Source organism: Oncorhynchus masou, chromosome 26 (genome assembly GCF_036934945.1).
Source record: "Oncorhynchus masou masou isolate Uvic2021 chromosome 26, UVic_Omas_1.1, whole genome shotgun sequence".
NCBI classification, from domain to species: Eukaryota; Metazoa; Chordata; class Actinopteri; order Salmoniformes; family Salmonidae; genus Oncorhynchus; species Oncorhynchus masou.
Genome location: NC_088237.1, coordinates 14,439,618 through 14,463,421, shown reverse-complemented (window position 1 = coordinate 14,463,421; position 23,804 = coordinate 14,439,618). Strand labels below are relative to the sequence as shown.

Here is a 23,804-nt window from a genome sequence, read left to right as displayed (position 1 = left end):
TTTAATGTGAGCGGGTCAAAGACGCAATGTGAGGGTTACCGATCTTTGACAACATCGGGACGTCTGGGACTGCTCAAACATTTTTGATTTTACCTGCACAATATCTGCAACGCTCTTGTAGTGTGACAATTTTTGAGAACGATGATCAGCAATAGCCAATGAGAGCTCACCAGAGAAGACATCACCCAGAATGTGTAGACTCTGGGGCAGGAGCCATGACTACTACTAGCATGCGTTTGTACTTGCCTTTGTAGGAGCAAAACTCTTGACATTGATTACACTTCCAGTATCCGGACTGACCACTGAGGTATTGAGACAGAAACACATGTATAAGGGATAAAACATATGTGAGCTAAATATCTGCTTAGGTAAATGGGCAGAGCTAGATAAGAGTTAAGCATTGGACTACAGTAAAAAATAATGTCAGTGGAAAAGCTATATGGACCTGATAACTAGACATGTAGAACCTGAATGTCAGCAGGAAAGCTATTTGGACCTGATAACTAGACATGTAGAACCTGAATGTCAGCAGGAAAGCTATATGGACCTGATAACTAGACATGTAGAACCTGAATGTCAGCAGGAAAGCTATATGGACCTGATAACTAGACATGAAGAACCTGAATGGCAGCAGGAAAGGTATATGGACCCGATAACTAGACATGTAGAACCTGAATGTCAGCAGAAAATACAGAACCTATACAGGAAACAAGTATTATTTTTTGTATAGTAACAAGGAAACCCTGCAACCGTTATAATCTAGACCAAAGCAGATGTGGGCGTTAACAAGCAAGAACTGAGACTGGAAGATAATGGTGGCGAAGTCAAGGGGACTTATTATTCTCCATATAGAGGGGGGTGACTGTGCTTAAAGGTGTTGTGGAAATATTGAATCAAATATTTGCACCAATACCGGAACTTGTAAATTCAGTTAGACTTTATTACAATGTAGCAGAGCCAAGCAATTCCATGGAAGAACCGATTTTCTTATCATAGAGCCCTGTTTATTATAGTTATCCCTCTTTACATAACACACAAAGTGTCAGACTGGTACAGCTCTTAAGTTCACAAGCAAATGTTACTCAATTAAAAATGTTGCCTAGATATTTCAACTGAATGTCTGACTGAAAACATTTATAAGGCTGCTTTGAGCCACAGCTCATTGTAGCGACGATAAATCAGTGTCGGTACCACGCTGTCTCGCAAAAACAATCCTCACGACCAAGTGAAGAATCTTGTAGTGTGTGACCCCCCCCCCCCATTCTGTGACACATCGTTGGTAACACCCCAACAAAAACACAGGAAAGACGGTCGTGAGGCTCAGTGATGTTAGGATGTTGAAAGTCACGTAGTGTCCACCCGTCTTAACTCACACATACAGACAGACAAGTGAAAGATTAAAAAGTGTGTGTTTACCTCAACCGCTTTCCATGGATACTGAGGATACTGCTTTTCAAACATTGGTATGAATTCGTCGTAGTGAACCTGGGGCACACAGAGTATCAGACTTAGGAAATACATTCAGGTTGTGTGTGTTTATTGTAGCTGTGTGTATGTTTTTGTGTTGCTGCCTTGTGTGCGCATTTTCTTTGACAAGTGTTTGTTTACTTTTCTGAGTGTGTGTGTGGATGTGTGTGCCGTTTTCAGTCGGTTGGCTTCGTCTGCGGTTTGCTTTGTCATCATTACCTGTTTGAGCTGGACCCCCTCTGCATAGTTCATGACAGTGAAGTGCTTCTGGTAGTCATCAAAGTGGTCCAGAGAGAAAGGCCTGTGTGGAACAGATGAGACCAGCATAAAGCTCCAGGCCTGTATTCACAAAGCGTCTCAGAATAGCAGTGCTGATCTCGGATCAGGTTCCTCTTCTATGAGGCAAAACAGATCCTAGATCAGCACTCTCATTCTGGAAGTGTTAAGAAAATTATGATTAAATGACTGAACAAATCATTTTAAATGGAACTGTAACTAAGTAAACTTATACTCTGTTTTATTATATCTGATTAACAATGTGAGTTCATAAGGGATTGTGTGACACGGACAAGGAGTAATTAAAGTTAATGACCACCATTCCAACTAGGAGAAAATAAATGGGTTGTGGATTAAGTAAACAGATAAGGTAGTTAACCTATGGTTGAACCGAGGAAACTGAGCTCTGGGGTGTTTTAGATAAGACAGTGAGTGCATTCCTAGGTTCTGTTAATTAGAACTGTCAGCTAAGTGGTGATCAATAATGTTGAGGGGTCAAAAGTTAATTCAGTTATGTTGTGTGACCTGTGAGTGTGTTAGTGAGTTAGAATGAACTTTTAACCTCACTTGATTCTAGGTCGGGAGGAGGGGATTCATTTTGGGAGCAATGAAATTATGTCATGTTATTGTATATAAACTGTTGCTCGTGGTAACGTGGGAGTGCGCTCTGAGAATAAATTCTGTTACCTATTATTGATAAGACTGGTCTCCGTCTATTTTATGCAAACAAGAATCTTACAAATTCTCATACAATAGATTAAGGGAATTCAATTAATGAAAACACATTGGAATATTTAAATTATAGTAACAGAAGTCAACGCATCATAGGTGGCATTTATGGAGAGACACTCAAGTGTTTTACTACGATATCTCTTGACACAATGATGAAAATAATCATGGCCTCTAAACCGTCAAGCTGTATACTGGACCCTATTCCAACTACTGAAAGAGCTGCTTCCTGTGCTTGGCCCTCCTATGTTGAACATAATAAACGGCTCTCCATTGTTGGATCCTGTGTTTTACATTATAGCCATTACCATTTATATGATTGAATATTATCTGCTGTTGGCTTGTGTGGATGTATGTATGTGTTATGCAACATAGCTGACTTGAAACATTGTTAAAAGCTTCAGGGCCATGGGCCTTTCTCATGATGGAAAAATAGAGTAGCATGGGGTGTTGCGAGAACAAGTAGTCTTTTGTTAGATAACAGGAGCCAGGTGCGAGATAACAGTATGGAGCATGAGAACCTGGATGTTCTTCACAGCAACAGTTACATCTATCAACAGAAGCACCAAGAGGCGGGGACCCGCCTGAGCGCTTGCAATAGGCTGAGCAAGTTTAAACCACGCCCAGTCTCTACTGTGATAGACAGTTCCAACCCGTCTGTTGGCCTATCACAGTATAAAGAATACTGTTTACATACATCTTGTCAGTTCCCTGTTCTGCCCTGCGTGGTATTACAGTGAGCCCGTATATACGAAAGTTGCATTTGCCATTTATTACTTAGCTAATAAAAAATACATAGTATAAAATCGGTGACTCATTGTTATATTTATCCTGATACAAGATTCGAATTTACGCAACCCTAACACTATCCACCGGATGTGTACCAAACTCACTAAAAGTGGCAGCAATAAAGCCAGACTGTGACCAAGAAAATATATATATAAAAAAAAAAAACTAAATCGGCCTATATCAAATCTTCCATTCCTCTCAAAAATTTTAGAAAATAAATGCTTCAGTCTGGTTTTCGACCCCATCATAGCACTGAGACTGCACTTGTGAAGGTGGTAAAATACCTTTTAATGGCATCAGACCAATGCTCTGCATCTGTCCTCATGCTCCAAGACCTTAGTGCTGCTTTTGATACCATCGATCACCACATTCTTTTGGAGAGATTGGAAAACCAAAATGGTCTACACGGACAAGTTCTGGCCTGGTTTAGATCTTATCTGTCGGAAAGATATCAGTTTGTCTCTGAATGGTTTGTGCTCTGACAATTCAACTGTAAATTTTGGTGTTCCTCAAGGTTCCGTTTTAGGACCACTATTGTTTTCACTATATATTTTACCTCTTGGGGATGTCATTCGAAAACAATGTTAACTTTCACTGCTATGCGGATGACACACAGCTGTACATTTCAATGAAACATGGTGAAGCCCCAAAATTGCCCTCGCAAGAAGCCTGTGTTTCAGACATAAGGAAGTGGATGGCTACAAACTTTCTACTTTTAAACTCAAACAAAACAGAGATGCTTGTTCTAGGTCCCAAGAAACAAAGATCTTCTGTAGAATCTGACAATTAATCTTGATGGTTGTACAGTCGTCTCAAATAAAACTGAAGGACTTTGGCATTACTCTGGACCCTGATCTCTCTTTTGACGAACATATCAAGACTGTTTCAAGGACAGCTTTTTTCCGTCTATGTAACATTGCAAAAATCAGAAACTTTGTCCAAAAATAAATGCAGAAAAATGAAACGATGCTTTTGTTACTTCCAGGTTAGACTACTGCAATGCTCTACTTTCCGGCTACAAGGATAAAGCACCAAATAAACTTCAGTTAGTGTAAAATACAGCTGCTAAAATCCTGACTAGAACCGAACAATTTGATCATATTACTCCAGTGCTAGCATCTCTACACTGGCTTCCTGTTAAGGCAAGGGCTGATTAAGGTTTTACTGCTAACCTACAAAGCATTACATGGGTTTGCTCCTACCTATCCATCTGATTTGGTCCTGCCGTACATACCTACACGTTCGCTACGGTCACAAGACGCAGGCCTCCTAATTGTCCCTAGAATTTCTAAGCAAACAGCTGGAGGCAAGGCTTTCTCCTACTGAGCACCATTTTTATGGAATGGTCTGCCTATGTGAGAGACGCAGACTCGGTCTCAACCTTTAAGTCTCTATTGAAGACTTGTCTCTTCAGTGGGTCATATGATTGAGTGTAGTCTGGCCCAAGAGTGGGAAGGTGAACGGAAAGGCTCTGGAGCAACGAACCGCCCTTGCCGTCTCTGCCTGGCCGGTTCCCCTCTCTCCACTGGGATTCTCTGCCTCTAACCCTATTACAGGGGCTGAGTCACTAGCTTACTGGTGCTCTTTCATGCCGTCCCTGGGAGGGATGCGTCACTTGAGTGGGTTGAGTCACTGACGCGATCTTCCTGTCTGGGTTGGCACCCCCCCTTGGGTTGTGCCGTGGCGGAGATCTTTGTGGGCTATACTCAGCCTTGTCTCAGGATGGTAAGTTGGTGGTTGAAGATATCCCTCTAGTGGTGTGGGGGCTGTGCGTTTGGCAAAGTGGGTGGGGTTATATCATTCCTGTTTGGCCCTGTCCGGGGGTATCATCGGATGGGGCCACAGTGTCTCCTGACCCCTCCTGTCTCAGCCTCCAGTATTTATGCTGCAGTAGTTTATGTGTCGGGGGGGCTAGGGTCAGTTTGTTATATCTGGAGTACTTCTCCTGTCTTATCCGGTGTCCTGTGTGAATTTAAGTATGCTCCCTCTAATTCTCTCTCGGAGGACCTGAGCCCTAGGACCATGCCTCAGGACTACCTGGCATGATGACTCCTTGCTGTCCCCAGTCCACCTGGCCGTGCTGCTGCTCCAGTTTCAACTGTTCTGCCTGCGGCTATGAAATCCTGACCTGTTCACCGGACGTGCTACCTGTCCCAGACCTGCTGTTTTCAACTCTAGAGACGGCAGGAGCGGTAGAGATACTCTTAATGATCGGCTATGAAAAGCCAACTGACAGTTACTCCTGAGGTGCTGACTTGCTGCACCCGACAACTACTGTGATTATTATTATTTGACCATGCTGGTCATTTATGAACATTTGAACATCTTGGCCATGTTCTGTTATAATCTCCACCTGGCACAGCCAGAGGAGGACTGGCCACCCCACATAGCCTGGTTCCTCTCTAGATTTCTTCCTAGGTTTTGGCCTTTCTTGGGAGTTTTTCCTAGCCACCGTGCTTCTACACCTGCATTGCTTGGATGTTTGGGGTTTTAGGCTGGGTTTCTGTATAGCACTGAGATATCAGCAGATGTACGAAGGGCTATATAAATAAATTTGATTTATGGGTTGCAGCATTTGACTTTCAAATTCTGCCTTCGCTTAAATCTTATGAGCCTCACACCCCTCCCCCACACATTCTAAAAGATGTGCGACGAACAGAGGACCTATATGCAGTCTTGAGTGGAGCATGTCGATAAAGGGGGAAGCTGTGGTTAGCAAGGCAGCTGGTTTCGAGCTAAAAACAGGAAGTACCAGTGACGTGCTCAATACGGACGTGGTCGGATGAAGCAGACACGAGGCTATAAGACTGTTTTGCTAGTACAGGCATGTTCCGGGACTCATCTGATAAAAATTGAGGGGTGAACCACAACAGTCAAGTGTATAGATGATGTCATCCCCACAGTGACCAAGAATGTATGCAAACCAAAAACCTTGGATTACAGGCAACATGTGCACTGTGCTAAAGGATAAAACTAGGTTGGAAGTTGTGTGTTTGTGTGTGTCATGGTCACTGGACTAGAGAAAGGGTTACTAGTTTGGAAGTTTTGTGTGTGTGTGTGTTATGGTAGGTGGACTAGAGAAAGGGTTACTAGGTTGGAAGTTGTGTGTGTGTGTGTGTGTGTGTGTGTGTGTCTTGGTCACTGGACTAGAGAAAGGGTTACTAGGTTGGAAGTTGTGTGTGTGTGTCATGGTAGATGGACCTGAGAAAGGGTTACTAGGTTGGAAGTTGTGTGTGTGTGTGTGTGTGTGTGTCTTGGTCACTGGACTAGAGAAAGGGTTACTAGGTTGGAAGTTGTGTGTGTGTGTCATGGTAGATGGACCTGAGAAAGGGTTACTAGGTTGGAAGTGTGTGTGTGTGTGTGTGTGTGTGTGTGTGTGTGTGTGTGTCATGGTAGGTGGACTAGAGAAAGGGTTACTAGGTTGGAAGTTGTGAGTGTGTGTGTGTGTCATGGTAGATGGACTTGAGAAAGGGTTAGCTGGTTGAAAGTCATTGCTTAATCCCAAGAGGCCATTAGATCTGTGCTTGAGAGCCATTGACCAACTATATGGGCACCAGTGGACACAGACCTACATTAGGAGTGTGCGTCCAAACTATTTTTGCATTAACACTGGTTTCGCCACCAATATAACTGATGCTTGGAAACTAAGGCCAGGAAGAGGGGTAATCAGATATTGTCAAGGTTACGCCACCAATATAATCTAAACACGGACCAACAAGGGGAGCAGATTAAGATGGGAGTAAACATAATGGAAGGAGACGAAGATAATGGTTGTGAGAAGCCAAGGGGTATAGATCATTCACACAAGAGGGAACGGCTATGAATATGATGCAAGGATGAAACTGTATAAAAGAAAAGTCCCAAGACTGGGAAATCAGTTGCTCTGCAGACCAGCTCGGCTCTATCGCTTTTGTAATAAAGTCCATCTTGATTCCACAAACTTGGAGATGCTTCACTTTTTGAAGGAAACTTGAGGACAATTTTCCACAACAGTGGCAGGGCTTGCAGACTATAACAGATTACAAAAGGAAACCCACCCATGAGCTGCACAGCAATGCAGAACTGCCAAACGAGCTAAATGCCACAAAGAGTGGTGTGGACAGCCCAGTACATCACTGGAGCCAAGCTTCCTGCCACCCAGGATTTCTATATCAGGCGGTGTAATTGCCAAAGACTCCTGCCACCCAAGCCATTGAGTGTTCAGTCTGCTACCGTCCGGCAAACGGTACCAGAGAAAATATGTGCACTGACCACACACAGCCACTCCCACACACTCACTCATTGCTGCAGCAACTCATTTCTTTATTTTACTCCTATTATCAATCCTGATGACTAGTCACTTTACCCTGCCTTCATGTACATATCTACCTCAAATACCTTATTATTATCTATCTTGATGCCTAGTCACTTTACTCTGCCCTCATGAACATATCTACCTCAAATACCTTATTATTATTATCATCATCATATATCCTGATGCCTCGTCAGTACCATTGAACTGGTACTGGGACTGTATGTAGCTCCATTTGTGTGCATATTTTATTTTGTATTCTTTTTTTTTCCCTTTTCTTTTTTTACCCCACATCGTTGGGAAAGGTTTGTAAACGAGCATTTGACTGTAAAGTTGAGACCAGTTGTATTCGGCGCATGTGATAAATAAAACGTGATTTATTGGTTTCCTACTGGAAAGAAACACAGTATAGACCAGCATTTTGTGGTGAACGCCAGCATGACAAACGTGGACAAACAAGTGTTGCAAGGAATCTCCACCTCCTGTAGCAGTTGATGGGAAGTGTCTCTAACCTGTTGGCGAAGCGCAGCCAGAACACGTTGTAGGAGTAGAGGCGTAGAGGCTGAACAGAGCGCAGCAGCAGCATGTAGCGGATATCAAACTTCACCATCCCCACCTCCTCCCTCTCAAACAGCACTGGATCCTCCAGGTACTTACACACCACCTGGGAGACACACACACACTCTAGTCAACAACTTAATTTATCAGGCAACATCTAATTGCTGTGTTCACTTCATAATGTGCTGTTTTGACTGGATGTGTATAGGCATTATGGTTCTCTCTGAGGCTTGCCTTTGGCTTACACCTGTGGTGGAAATCCTAACCACAAGAAGAGACTAGATGATTTTTAGCAGAAATTCATGAGGCCATCTGGACCGGGTCTCAGAGGGGTTTAAGATAGGACCACATGGGACACAAAACTCCAGGCCTTAGACAGAGGAGACTGGTGGTATTAATATTTAAAAGTCTGATGTAAATAGATACAACTGCTGGTGTTTAAATTAGCATTCTTTTCCATAATTGTTTTTCCATATGACCATGGTGTGTGTGTTACCTTGGGCGTGCTCTCTCTCCGTCTGTTGGATGATGTGGTCTAGATTGTTGATGATGTGTGTGTGTTACCTTGGGCGTGCTCTCTCTCTGTCTGTCAGATGATGTGGTCTAGATTGTTGATGATGTGTGTGTGTGTGTTACCTTGGGCGTGCTCTCTCTCTGTCTGTCAGATGATGTGGTCTAGATTGTTGATGATGTGTGTGTTACCTTGGGCGTGCTCTCTCTCCGTCTGTCGGATGATGTGGTCTAGATTGTTGATGATGTGTGTGTGTGTGTGTTACCTTGGGCGTGCGCTCTCTCCGTCTGTCGGATGATGTAGTCTAGATTGTTGATGATGTGTGTGTGTTACCTTGGGCGTGCTCTCTCTCCGTCTGTCGGATGATGTAGTCTAGATTGTTGATGATGTGTGTGTGTGTGTGTTATCTTGGGTGTGCTCTCTCTCTGTCTGATGTAGTGTAGATTGTTGATGATGTGTGTGTGTGTGTGTTATCTTGGGTGTGCTCTCTCTCTGTCTGATGTAGTGTAGATTGTTGGTGATGTGTGTGTGTGTGTTACCTTGGGTGTGCTCTCTCTCTGTCTGATGTAGTGTAGATTGTTGGTGATGTGTGTGTTACCTTGGGTATGCTCTCTCTCTGTCTGATGATGTAGTCTAGATTGTTGATGATGTGTGTGTGTTACCTTGGGCGTGCTCTCTCTCTGTCTGATGATGTAGTCTAGATTGTTGATGATGTGTGTGTGTTACCTTGGGCGTGCTCTCTCTCTGTCTGATGATGTAGTCTAGATTGTTGATGATGTGTGTGTGTTACCTTGGGTGTGCTCTCTCTCTGTCTGATGATGTAGTCTAGATTGTTGATGATGTGTGTGTGTTACCTTGGGCGTGCTCTCTCTCTGTCTGATGTAGTGTAGATTGTTGGTGATGTGTGTGTGTGTGTTACCTTGGGTGTGCTCTCTCTCTGTCTGATGATGTAGTCTAGGTTGTTGGTGATGTGTGTGTGTGTTACCTTGGGTGTGCTCTCTCTCTGTCTGATGATGTAGTCTAGGTTGTTGGTGATGTGTGTGTGTTACCTTGGGTGTGCTCTCTCTCTGTCTGATGATGTAGTCTAGGTTGTTGGTGATGTGTGTGTCCAGCCCCCGAGCCAGGTTCCAAGGCTTACAGATCCAATGATTGTCTTCTCCCCTGGAGCAGTCACAGACCCACAATGACTTCGATGAAAACGTATCAAGTTATGTCCTATATGAAGGGAGATATCTGATTATCTGAGCTCACCTCCCTTGTCTTTGTTGGTAGTGTCTGACAAACTGCGGCAGCTCGGTCTGCAGGTTGAATGTCTCCGGCAGCCACTCGGCCCCCTGGCCTCCCCGGGCACGCCGCGACACGGCAGAGATGCAGTCCTTCACTGTGACCACCGTCTCACAGGGAAACTGATTAGTCATAACGTGAGGACGCTCCTCGCTTAACTTCCTGTGGGGACACAGACAGACTCCGTGTTTGAGGGAGAGTGAGTCAGATTAGGATGATTATATTAGTTTGGTATTGTTCACATCAAGGCTAGGATTGAGAGATCCTCGATGAGTAAGTTATCAATAAATCACTTGTACTCATTAATGGTGTCCTAAAAGACAGATAAGTCTCCAGGGCTCTGGCCTCAATCTTATCTCACCACCCAAACAGCCTGGAGGCTTTGGTTAAAGTGTCTGTGGTGTGTGTCAGTGGAACAGAGAGCAGCCATCTCTGTCCCAATGCATTATAAAACAACTACAATTTGAAGCATCTCATCATTTACATGTCACCTAACACTTCTTACTAAAAGGTAAGGTCACACTTGGAAGGCCACCCGCGTTACATATGCACCTGTGATGTCGGTGGTTGTGACATAAGATATGGGTTGTGGTGAAGTGAGCCCTGATCTTACTAAGACGACAGTGCGGTGTAGGCCAAAAGCAACATACTCAGAGAGCACACCAAAAAGACCACATCTAGTGAAAACCCCACATTAGTTGTAGAAGTGAACAGTATCATTCCTGAAATAATGCAGGAGTTTGATACGTCGGGTAGATTCTCATCAGGCGTCAGTGTGATTACATGATGGAACAGTGTTTTGGGTACATGTCCAAAGAGTGTGTGTTTGTTCACCTGTAGTCTCTGATGTGGGAGAAGGTCCAAAGAATATCCGCCTCCTCTTCAGTCTCGGTGAAGGTGAACCGGGGGTGATGGAGATTGTTTAGAACTTGTCCCATCTCTGTGAACACCCTGCAGGACACGCAAAGAGGTGTGAGAGCATGATGTCACATCTCGGTAATGAAATCAAAATGGATTTGGACTGACTTGAGCACTTTGTCTTTGGGGACAGTATGGGGCAGAATGTCCAGAGGAAGAATCTCCTTGTTCTCCTGTGAAATGGTCTGAGGAGAGAAAGGCAGGGGGAGAAAGAGGGGTTGGCAGTTTAAAATGGCACTCCAGTCTGCTTTTCAATCCATTTAACCAAAGGCAGATCTCAATAACTGGTCCAAGTAAGTCATAACATAACACAAGTGGGGGGGGGGGGGGGGGGGGCTTTACTTATTTGTTTTCTATTGCTCCTCAAGCAACAGATCATCAGATCAACTCCTTGAATTCCCTACTCCATGCAGGTTTGCAGTTGTCTAAATAAACACTTGTTAAAAAAAAAACTTTTTTTTAATTACCCTTTAGTGTGTGTACTTTACTGTACTTATACTTGGGATATCGCTTTTCAACAGGATCTTAAAAAAAAAAAAAACGTAATTACATAATTCACTAGAGGACATATTTAACTATAGTTAAACATTTCATTCATTTGACCTCTGCAGGTTTCATGTGTAGACTTTTCACTTATGAACTTCCTCAAGACATTGCGTGAGTCATTCATTGGCTGACTGTATTGACACTAGAAACATGTTTCCGGTCTCCCTACCTCATAGTAGATGTCGGAGGGTTCAGGGGTCAGAGTGCTGACCCCTTCCAAGTCAGCTGGTACCCACGGCAACAGTCGACATCTCCTCACCAGAGGGTTGCTCTCGCCATAAGCATAGTCCCGTGTCACTTCCTCTGGGAGAGAAACTTAGTTAAGAGAGACACACTGGGGGGAAAAAGGGTTATGGGTACATAGGGGGAACACACACGAGAGAAAGAGAAGCACTGACCGGTTCATCACACCTAGCCTATAGATTACGTGGACCATTTTTAAGCCGTGTGTTGTTGGGTTCTAGTTTGAAATACTTGCTATACTAGAAGTATACATTCGTCATACGGTTACATGTTTAAAGAATGTATATGGTGGGGTCAATGGAGGGTGGATAAGAGCCATGGGCCTGGAAAGTTACTAAGTAAGGGAAAAGGGAATAACATTGTTGAGGTCACTGATAAGGGTGAATTGGGGAGGAATGTGGCTGAGGTCAGGTCAGATGAAAGGAGAAGGAACAGTTTTACACACTTTACATTGTATTTTTACCTTTATTTTACTAGGCAAGTCAGTTAAGAACAAATTCTTATTTTCAATGATGGCCTAGTAATAGTGGGTTAACTGCCTGTTCAGGGGCAGAATGACAGATTTGTACCTTGTCAGCTCGGGGATTTAAACTTGCAACCTTCCGGTTACTAGTCCAACACTAACCACTAGGCTACACTGCTCCCCACATTATGTAAGTTCCTGCCTAGCAACAGAGATGTATTGGCTGTCTAGATGTGCAATGAGTTGACTCCACACAATATATGTACTTGTGTCTGTCTTTATGGCTGTCTTTTCAAGCGGGTGAATAAACTTGGTTTGGAGCTTTGACTAGTTGTCCGCCAGGTTCTAAATAAAAAAAGTTAAAAAGGAACCGTGGTAAACATTAGTTCAGAAACTTCATGTAGGTATTGTGATAAGCTGTAGATCACACTATCTACCTAGAGAGTTCATCTGTATTCTTCGTAGCGGTCTCCATACCCCCACAGACCGATGCTGGCACTAAAACCGCACTCAATGAGCTGTATACCACCATAAGCAAACAGGAAAACGCTCATCCAGAGGTGGTGCTCCTAGTGGCCGGGGACTTTAATGCAGGGAACCGTAAATCAGTTATACATCATTTCTATCAGCATGGTAAATGTGCAATCAGAGGGAAAGAAAATTCTAGATCACCTTTATTCCACGCACAGACGCATACAAAGCTCTCCCTCACCCCCCATTTGGTAAATCTGACCATAATTCTGTCCTCGTGATTCCTGCTTACAAGCAAAAATTAAAAGGAAGCAGCAGTGACAAGATCAATAAAAAAAAAAGTGGTCAGATGAAGCAGATGCTAAACTACAGGACTGTTTTGCTAGCTCAGACAGGAATATGTTCCGGGATACTTCCGATGGCATTGAGGAGTACACCACATCTGTCACTGGCTTTATCAATAAGTGCATTGAGGACGTTGTCCCCATAGTGACTGTACGTACATACCCAAACCAGAAGCTATTGATTACAGGCAACATTTGCACTGAGCAAAAGGGTAGAGCTTCCGCTTTCAAGGAGCGGGACTCTAACCCGGATGCTTATAAGAAATCCCCCTATGCCCATCAAGCAGGCAAACAGTCAATACAGAACTAAGATTGAATCGCACTACACCGGCTCCAACACTCGGATGTGGCAGGGCTTGCAAACAGTTAGACTAAAGGGAAACACAGCCGAGAGCTGCCCAGTGACATAAGCCTACCAGACAAGCTAAATAACATTTATGTTCGCTTTGAGAAATTAACACTGAAACATGCATGAGATCATCAGCTGTTTCGGATGACTGTGATCACGCTCTCTGCAGCCGATGGGAGTAAGACCTTTAAACAGGTCAACATTCACAAGGCCGCAGGGCCAGACGATTTACCACTGTGTGTACTCCGAGCATGCGCTGAGCAACTGGCAAGTGTTTTCACTGACATTTCAACCTCTTCCTGTCTGAGTCTGACATGCCAACATGTTTCAAGCAGACCACCATAGTCCTTGTGCCCAAAAACACTAAGGTAACCTGCCTAAATGACTACCAACCCATAGCACTCACGTCTGTAGCCATGAAATGCTTTGAAAGGCTGATCATGGATCATATCAAAACCATCATTCCAGAAACCCTAGACCCACTCCAATGTGCATACCGCACCAACAGATCCACAGATGATGCAATCTCCATTGCACTCCACACTGCCCTTTCCCACCTGGACAAAAGGAACACTTGTGAGAAAGCTATTCATTGACGACAGCTCAGCGTTCAACACCATAGTGCCCTCATAGCTTATCACTAAGCTAAGGACCCTGGGACTAAACACCTCCCTCTGCAACTGGATCCTAGACTTCCTGACGGGCCGGCCCCAGGTGGTAAGGTTAGGCAACAACAACTCCGCCACGCTGATCCTCAACACAGGGGCCCCACAGGGGTGCGTGCTCAGTCCCCTCCTGACTGCACAGCCAGGCACAACTCCAACACCATTATTAAAAGTTGGCTGATGACAACAGTGATAGGCCTGATCACCGACAACGATGAGAGCGCCTACCGGGAGATGATCAGAGATCTGACCGTGTGGTGCAAGGACAACAACCTCTCCCTCACCATGATCAAGACAAAGGAGATGATTGTGGACTACAGGAAAAGGACTGAGCACACCCCCATTCTCATCGACAGGGCTGTAGTAGAACAGGTTAAGAGCTTCAAGTTCCTTGGTGTCCACATCACCAACAAACTAACATGGTCCAAGAAGACAAAGACAGTCTTGAAGAGGGCACGACAAAACCCATTTCACATCAGGAGACTGAAAAGATTTGGCATGGGTCCCGCAGTTCCTCATCCTGACGAGTTGCATCACTGACTGGTATGGCAACTGCTCAGCCTCCGACCGCAAGGCACTAGAGGGTAGCGCGTACGGCCCAGTACATCACCGGGGCCAAGTTTCCCGCCATCCAGTGCCTCTGTACCAGGCGGAGTCAGAGGAAACCCCCTAAAATTGTCAAAGACTCTAGCCACCCTAGTTATAGAGTGTTCTCTCTGCTACCAGACAGCAAGCGGTAACGGAGCACCAAGTTTAGGTCCAAGAGGCTTTATACAGCTTCCACCCCCAAGCCATAAGACCCCTGAACAGCTAATCAAATGGCTACCCAGACTATTTGCATTGCAATTGTAATTATGAGATTTGTGGTTTGAATTTGGCGCCCTCTATTTTCACTGGTAGTTGTCATATCGATCTCGATATCGGGATTGCAGCCATAAGTTAACACAGGTGTGAGTGTTGACGAGGACAGGGCTGGAGATCCCTCTGTCATGCTGATTGAGTTTGAATAAGACTGGAAGCTTTAAAAGGAGGGTGGTGCTTGGAATCATTGTTCTTCCTCTGTCAACCATGGTTGCTGCCAGTAAGATTGCAACTAATTCAAAAATGTATCGGATCATCAAGAACTTCAAGGAGAGCAGTTCAAATGATGTGAAGGCGGCTTCAGGCCCCTCAAGTCAGTCCAGCAAGCGCCAGGACCGTCTCCTAAAGTTGATTCAGCTGCGGGATCGGGGAACCACCAGTACAGAGCTTGCTCAGGAATGGCAGCAGGCAGATGTGAGTGCATCTGCACGCACAATGAGGCGAAGACTTTGAGGATGGCCTGGTGTTAAGAAGCGCAGCAAAGAAGCCACTTCTCTCCAGGAAAAACATCAGGGACAGACTGATATTCTGCCAAAGGTACAGGGATTGGACTGCTGAGGACTGGGGTAAAGTCATTTTCTCTGATGAATCCCCTTGACGATTGTTTGGGGCATATGGACAAAAAGCTTGTCCGGAGAAGACAAGGTGAGCACTACCATATGTCCTGTGTCATGCCAACAGTAAAGCATCCTGAGACCATTCATGTGTGGGGTTGCTTCTCAGCCAAGGGAGTGGGGTTGCTTCTCAGCCAAGGGAGTGGGCTCACTCACAATTTTGCCTAAGAACACAGCCATGAATAAAGAATGGCACCAACACATCCTCCAAGAGCATCTTCTCCAAACCACCCAGGAACAGTTTGGTGATGAACGATGCCTTTTCCAGCATGATGGAGCACCTTGCCATAAGGCAAAAGTGATAACTAAGTGGCTCGGGGAACAAAACATTGATATTTGGGTCCATGGTCAGGAAACTCCCCAGACCTTAATCCCATTGAGAACTTGTGGTCAATCCTCAAGAGGCGGGTGGACAAACAAAAACTCACAAATTCTGACAAACTCCAAGCATTGATTATGCAAGAATGGGCTGCCATTAGTCAGGATGTGGCCCAGAAATGAATTGCCAGCATGTCTGGGCGGACTGCAGAGGTCTTGAAAAAGAAGGGTCAACACTGCAAATATTGACTCTTTGCATCAACTTCATGTAATTGTCAATAAAAGCCTTTGACACTTATGAAATGCTTGTAATTATACTTCAGTATTCCATAGTAACATTGACAAAAATATCGAAAAGACACAAGCAGCACTTTGTGAAAATTAACGTGTCATTCTCAAAACTGTACAATGCCTTCAGAAAATATTCACACCCCTTTGCCTTGACACATTGTTATTACAAAGATTAAACAGTAAAAAAAAAAATATATATATATATATATATATTTTAGATAAGTATTCAACCCCGAGTCAATACTTGTTAGAATCACCTTTGGCAGCGATTACAGCTGTGAGCCTTTCTGGGTAAGTCTCGCAGATGTGGATTGTACAATATTTCTACATTAATCTTTAAATTATTAAAACTGTCAAATTGGTTGTTGATCATTGTTAGACAACCATCTTGAAGTGTTGCCATATATGTTCAAGTCAATTTAAGTCAAAACTGTAACAATGCCACTCAGGAAGATGGTGTCTTCTTGATAAGCAACTCCAGCATATATTTGGCCTTGTGTTTTAGATTGTCCTGCTGAAAGGTAAATTCATCTCCCAGTGTCTGGTGAAAAGCAGACAACCAAGTTTTCTGCATGTGCTTCGCTCTATTCCACTCCATTCATTTATCCAGAAAAACTCCCTCGTCCTTAACAAGCATAGCCATAACATGATGCAGCCACCACTATCCTTGAAAATAGTGGTACTACGTAACATGTTGTATTTGATTTGCCCCAAACATAACACTTTGTATTCAGGACAATTTTTTTTACAGTAATTCTGTGATGCGGTAGCACAAAAAAGGGCTCTGATGACACCTCTTTCACTGGATCCGCCCACACCTTCACCACTGGCTCCGCCTCTTAAGTGGGAGCCGAACAACTGGTTCGATGAGATACCTCAGGTTCAAGCACCATCCACAGACAAAGGAGAATGCGAGTCACTAAACAAACCAGAGAAAGTCAAACCAGAAGTAGAGTCTGACTGGGTGAACTTGATGCAAGATTTGGGCTTAGAGGATGCATAGACACTGTCACTAGTTATAGTTTCACAGTGACAGCTGGCCGCATCTAAAACTGTGTCGGTGTGATGTGTCAGTGTGACATGTCAAACTGACCATTTGCAGGAATAGCTAGCCACAAGATGATTATGTGCCTCAGTGCTAAGGCTGACTTGGTCCTGAAGAGAGAGTATAGAAGCATGCTTTCAATGGAAAGGCATGATAGTGCTACTTGACTTATCACTGACAGACAGCCCATGATACTTCAACTATCGTCAACCTAAAAGGTAATATCTGACTTTCATACTCTAGAACAATTGTAACTTTTGATTTCTGGATTTTGTAAAGAGACGAACAGAGACAACTACCCTGTACACTCCTATTGCTTAATAAATCCACTCCGTAACTGGAGTAGATACACAGCATCAGAGGAGATATGAAGGGTCTTGATCTCGACACAGCCTTTTAACAAGATTCAGCGAATCATAGTACAAACTTCTAGTAGGAGAAACAGATACATATCTGACTTTATACTCTAGAACAATTGTATCGCTTTACTTCTGATTTCTGAACGAGACCTACTGAGACAACTACCAAATACCCTCCTTGTGCTGAATATACCCACCCGCTATCCGGGGTAGATAAATAGCATCAAGGGTGTTACAAAGGGACTTGATCTCGAACCGTTCTATTCACTAATCAGTAAATCATAGTACAAACTTCTAGTAGGAGAAACAGATACTGAGTGATTGGATAAGCCTCTAGAGAAATTGTGAGTGGAAGAACATACTCTTTGGGGACCAACCAGGTCAACCTACACTTAGGTAATTAACCAATTCTTGTAATACATAAGGCATTAATAGTGGTAAGTGTTTTGATGATTGTTGATGGTATAGATTAAGGACAAAAAATAAACTGTAATAACGTGTACAACTGTGTGAATTGCAAACATTGAATAAAAAGTAGAAACTCGACCCAAAACCCTAGAGGAGAGAACACCTCGGACACTCCCAATCTAGGGAAACAAGTCTTGTTTCTACACTAAAGACAATATAACGGTTTGGACAGAATAATCATTGTATTGTAACAGGTATCCTCTATATTAATACTCAAGTAGTATTAGTCGACGGACATAGACTGTAAATCGTAACCAAGTTATAACTTGCGCGAGTCTAGATATAAGAGCATACAAAGGGAAAGTAAAGCAAGAGGTACTCTAAGTCTGATTGATATTATCTAAGATAATCCCGAAACCAGCCTCATGGCATCACACAAGGCTGATCTCTGAATAAAGGGCAGGATACATAACCAGGCCAGTCCGGCGGACCTGTGAGTCACCAGTTAGCCGGGTGACATAAGAACTTGAGTGAGATGACTTGTATCACTCTCGACGGGGGAACCTTAACGGTCCTACAGCAAAATCCCCTACCGCGACAACGCTTGTGACTTGCCAGCAGCATGCATGTTTTGTAATATTTGTATTCTGTACAGACTTCCTTCTTTTCACTCTGTCATTTAGGTTAGTAATGTGGAGTAACTTCAATGCTGTTGATCCATCCTCAATTCTCCTAACACAGCCATTAAACTAAGTTTTAAAGTCACCATTGGCCATATGGTGACAACCCTGAGCAGTTTCTTTCCTCTCCAGCAAATAAGTTAGGAAGGACACATGCATATTTTTAGTGACTGGGTGTATTGATACACCATCTGAAGTGTAATTAATAACTAATGCTGTAATGCTTTGCACACCGAGTGAGTCCATGCAACTTACTGTGTGACTTGTTAAGCAATTTTGTACTCCTAAATTTATTTAGGCTTGCCATAACAAAGGGATTGACATCTCTGCTTTTCATTTTATTATAAAAAAGAAAAACATAATTCCACATGGAAATGATGGGGTATTGTGTGTATGCCTGAGACTCAATCTCAATTTAACAACTTTAATGTTCAGGTTGTAACAACAAAATACAGAAAAAGTCAAGGGGTGTGAATACTTTTTCAAGGCACAACACACTATCACCACAACATACACATAACATGCATACTGGAAACACACACACTGCTGACACAGTCTTATCTATTCTGTTGCCTAGTTACTTTACTCCTACCTATATGTACAGTACATTGCTAGCTCAATGACCTCCTACCCATGCACATTGACTTGGTACTCCCTATATATAGCCATGTTATTTTTATGTCACCCATTGAGCATTGTTTGGGATGCTATGGATCGACAGAGTGTTTCAGTTCCCACCAATATCCAGCAACTTCGCACATCCATTGAAGAGGAGTGGGACAACATTCCACAGGCCACAATCAACAGCCTGATCAACTATGCGAAGGAGATGTCTTGCACTACATGAGGCAAATTGTGGTCACATCAGATACTGACTGGTTTTATGATCCACGTCCCTACTTTTTTTATAACGTTTGTCACCAACAGATGCATATCTGTATTCCCAGTCATGTGAAATAAATAGATTAGGCCCAAATGAAATTATTTCGATTGATTTCCTTATATGAACTGTAACTTAGTAAAATCTATGAAATTCTTGGATTTTGCGGTTATTTTTTTCAGTAATTTCCTTCTGTCATAATCACATTATGATTAGGTTTGCATGGATTCCACAGGTTGAGGAAACGTCCCCTCTCTCTAATGTAGATCAAGTGGTGATTGAGATCCATGTGTGTCGGAAGTTTGTATGCTGCATGTGTACAACTCATCATGGCTCGTAATTTATAAAACCTTGAATTGAAGTGTTTTTGTCATTTTGTTCTCGGGATTCATCAAGACTCAGAACCCTACACTGTGAATGTGTGTGTGTGTGTGTGTATATGCACATGAGTGTCTATACCCCCCTCCTGCAGGTCTGTGAGAGGCCAGAGCACAGTGTAGGCCAGCTGGCCCTGTGTGTAGAAGAAGGGGGCCATGCAACAGCTAGGCTGGTCAGAGTGCTGCACCTGGGAGCCAAACTCATCCATGATGTACCAGACGGGCACTTTTTCCTCTGCTGACTGGACACACACAGGAGGGGGGGGTGTTAGAGAGCGAAAGAAATAAATAGTGTGCGTGAAAAAGAGAGAGTATGTGCTCATACCCCCTGGGCCAGCTGGTAGGTCTGGTTGTACTTCCACATTTGATCCAGCACCAGCTCCACAACGTCTGGGTCAGGGGCCTCTCCGTGGAAGTCCACCCCCATGAGGGAAGCCATCCTGGGCAGGAGGCCGGGGATCTGCTCCAGCTGCTGCCTAGAGCTCTCCACACGGTACGTCCATGCATGGTCAACCAGGAAGATACTGGAGGATGTAGGAATTAGAGGACATGAGGTAAAATATATACAGGATAGGGAGATGGAAGAGGAAGTGATGAGGCAGGACAGACAAAAAATAGAAGAGATGTAGACAGAGGTGAAATGCTAGAATGTGGGAAGTCTTTTTTAAATGGGTAGGCCCACCAAAGCGTAAGAAAATAAGTGGACCCACTTTATACAAATCTGTAGTTTTACACCTACTTATGAAAACACTGCACTTGACCTTGAGAAAATAAAGAAAAACGATATATCTCCATGATGAAAAAGTGAGGTGGTAGGTGACATGCACTGGTGACTTGCATGAGATGGTAAACAGGTGGTTATTTATTATGACTAAAGCGCCCTCACCTGGTGGGGTCCGAGGCTTGCATGCCAGTCCCCCTGGTCACAACCACTTTACACCTAATCTCTACACTAGGATAAGCCTTCTTTCCCTCTTCATCGTCCTGTTCTACCTGCATGACGCCAAACACTTCTCCTGCATCGTACACCTAGATCCGAAGAGCAAGGGCAGATTTAGATAGGCTAGCCAGACAACCATAAAGCCCAATTGTGTATACAACAGCATGCACAGAACGTTTAGCTAATATAATATAAATTAAAAGTGTACATTAGAATGTAATAGAATTAACTAATGTAATTCTTAATAAATGCATTTCTATGGCTTCCAAAACATATCAAGTATCCAGATGGTTGTGCAGTGGGTTCAATACAGCACCCCCTGTGCTGTCAAGGATTTTCATTTTATTATAGACATCTTTTAGAAACATCAATAATGATCACTTTCGGTATGGCTTTGAAACATATGGCCCTTATCTTTCATCAGCGAGAAAGAATCCTGAAAATAAAATGTTTTAAAAACACTTACTGTAGCAGTTTTGCACAGATCCATATAACCATGGATCCATACGAAACATCCTGAGTTACTTTTACATATACACTACATGAGCAAAAGTATGTGGCCACCTGCTCATCGCATATCTCATTTCAAAACCATGGGCATTAATATGGAGTTGATGTTGGGCGATCAGGCCTGACTCACAGTTGGCATTTCAATTCATCCCAAAAGTGTCCGATGGGGTTGAGGTCAGGGTTCTGTGCAGGCCAGGCAAGGTCTTCCACGGCAATCTTGACAAACCATTTCTGTATGGACCACCGTTTGTGCACATGGGCATTGTCATGCTGAAACAGTGAAGGTCTTGCCCCAAAAAAGTTGGAAGCACAGAATCGTCTAGAAAGTCATTGATGGCTGTAGCATTGAGATTTCCCTTCACTGGAACTAAGGGGCCTAAGCCCAAACCATGAAAAACAGCACCAGACCATTATTCCTACACCACCAAACCCCACAGTCGGCACTATGCATTCGGGAAGGTAGCATCCTCCTGGCATCAGCCAAACTCTAACAAGGCAGAAATTTGACTGAGTTGTTGGAAAGGTGGCATCCTATGACGGCGCCATATTGAAAGTCACTGAGTGCTTCAGTATGGCCATTCTACTACCAATGTTTGTCTATGGAGATTGTATGGCTATGTGCTCGATTGTATACATCTGTCAGCAACTGGTGTGACTGAAACAGCCGAATCCACTAATTTGAAGGGGTGTCCACATACTTTTGTATAGATAGTGTAGGTGTTCGGAGCATGCTAGATAGCTAATTACCACAGGTGGTCGGTCGCCTTTTGTCTCGTTTTCCGTAAATAAACGCGCAGTAAATTACATTTTTTTTAAAGACATAGGGGTTATTGTTCCTACACGGCCATCAACGTGTATATCAATTTAACCTAACCTTTTGTTTTTTGACAATTCTTTCTCACTGATTTTAACGATCCTTATGTTTGCAAAACCATACCTCAAGCTTTGCATGTGTTCAGACCGAGCGCCCAGGATCTTAACAAATATCTCCCCTTCGTCCAATGACTTAACGTTACGCGTAATGTAATTGAACAGAGTCATGATCAAGGGCTACATCTAGCTTCAGCCATTACGCTACCGACCTCGTTGATAAGTTTGTAGTACAAGCTCTTCCAATACAGCGAAGGGATTCTTGAGGACTGTAGTGCAGCGGAGTGCAAAGACAGGAAGGTATTGAAATGTTCCTCCTCGCCATTCATAACGTTTGTGTTAGATTCCGTGTTTGGCTGCTCCATCTTTAACGTTACGCGTGAATCGCATGAGGTAAATAAGAACGTGTACCGAACTACCGGGTACTACCGGAGCATACTGGCGGTGCATTATGGGAGATTTCTGGAACGAACCATAGACTTGGATAGACATGTCGTCATTGCATTTGTCCTATTATTGCGTCTGTTAGAGCAGTGGTTCCCAGACGGTGGGGCGCGCCCCCTAGTTTAAAGTTGTAATAGTAGAATGCACAAGGTGCAATTTCGAAATTGGTTAGTGCATCATAAATTATTCTTGTCATGTTAGTCATTGCATACCTTCAACTAGCCCATGTCAGATACCGGGTTTTTTGTCACTCAAATATCACATGTATACATACACATTAGACATGGCAAAATGATAGAATTGCAAGAACATTTGCTTTAAAACTGCTAAATGTTATTTTCACCCCATGACAAAATGTGTATAATTTCAGGAAATAAACCTGTAAAATTCTCTCCACCAGCAGGAGAGTTGTGAACAGTTTGTCATGAACAGTGCTTGTGCCCATAGAAATAGATGTGGTGCATGCGGGATGTTCCCCAATGCTGGAAGGAGGGCCCTGAGGGAAAACGTTTGGGAACCCCTGTGTTAGAGTACCCGAGTGGTCAGCGGTCTAAGGCACTGCATCTCAGTGCTGGAGGTGTCACCCCAGACACCCTGGGCCGAATCCAGGCTGTATCACAACCGACCATGATTGGGACTCCTATAGGCGGCACACAATTGGCCCAGCGTCTTCCGGGTTTGGCCCGTGTAGGCCATCATTGTAAATAAGAATTTGATCTTAACTGAAGTTGTGGAAATATTAAGTCAAATATTTGCACCGATACCGGAACTTGGAACTTGTAAAAGTTTAGACTTTATTACAGAGTAACACAAAGTAACAGAGCCGAGCAATTCCATGGAACGACTGACCTGCCCTGGACCTCTGTTTTTATAGCCTTCCTTCTTTGCATAGCATAAATGCTACCTCCTTCTATATGGATAATAACTCCCCTTGCCCCTCCGCCACTATTATCTTCCAGTCTCAGTTCTTGTTAACGCCCACATCTGCTACAGTCTAGATTATAATTGTGGCTGTGATACAAAAAAGAATACATTTATTACATACATGTGTTTTCAGTACAACCATTGTTTGTTTTGTTGCATTTTCTGCTGACATTCTGTTTCTATATGTCTGGTTTTTAGCTTCATGTACCTCTTCCTGCTGACATGCAATGTCTACATGTCTGGTGAGGTTTCCATATGTATTTTATGCTGACATTATGTTTTTACTGTAGTCTAATGTTCAACTCTATGTTTATCTAGCTTTGTCCTTCGTTATATATGTTCATCTGTCCTAAAGGCTTCAGAGTGGTCAGTCTAAAAA

General features: G+C 43.5%; 1 protein-coding gene across 1 annotated transcript in view; it reads right to left on the bottom strand.

The window, feature by feature from the left end:
• Positions 1 to 22,506, bottom strand: part of ttll12 (tubulin tyrosine ligase-like family, member 12) — a 29,020-nt gene extending 6,514 nt beyond the window's left edge. The window contains exons 1-12 of the mRNA XM_064938514.1: positions 22,270 to 22,506; positions 20,624 to 20,766; positions 20,063 to 20,261; positions 19,820 to 19,979; positions 11,539 to 11,672; positions 10,932 to 11,008; positions 10,740 to 10,856; positions 9,873 to 10,067; positions 9,671 to 9,782; positions 8,065 to 8,216; positions 1,687 to 1,768; positions 1,417 to 1,485 (exon numbers count right to left, since the gene is read on the bottom strand). Coding sequence (XP_064794586.1) covers positions 1,417 to 1,485; positions 1,687 to 1,768; positions 8,065 to 8,216; positions 9,671 to 9,782; positions 9,873 to 10,067; positions 10,740 to 10,856; positions 10,932 to 11,008; positions 11,539 to 11,672; positions 19,820 to 19,979; positions 20,063 to 20,261; positions 20,624 to 20,766; positions 22,270 to 22,422 — 1,593 coding nt within the window. The 5' untranslated portion in view covers positions 22,423 to 22,506. The remainder of the gene's footprint in view (positions 1 to 1,416; positions 1,486 to 1,686; positions 1,769 to 8,064; positions 8,217 to 9,670; positions 9,783 to 9,872; positions 10,068 to 10,739; positions 10,857 to 10,931; positions 11,009 to 11,538; positions 11,673 to 19,819; positions 19,980 to 20,062; positions 20,262 to 20,623; positions 20,767 to 22,269) is intronic.
• Between the last annotated feature and the right edge of the window lie 1,298 nt (positions 22,507 to 23,804).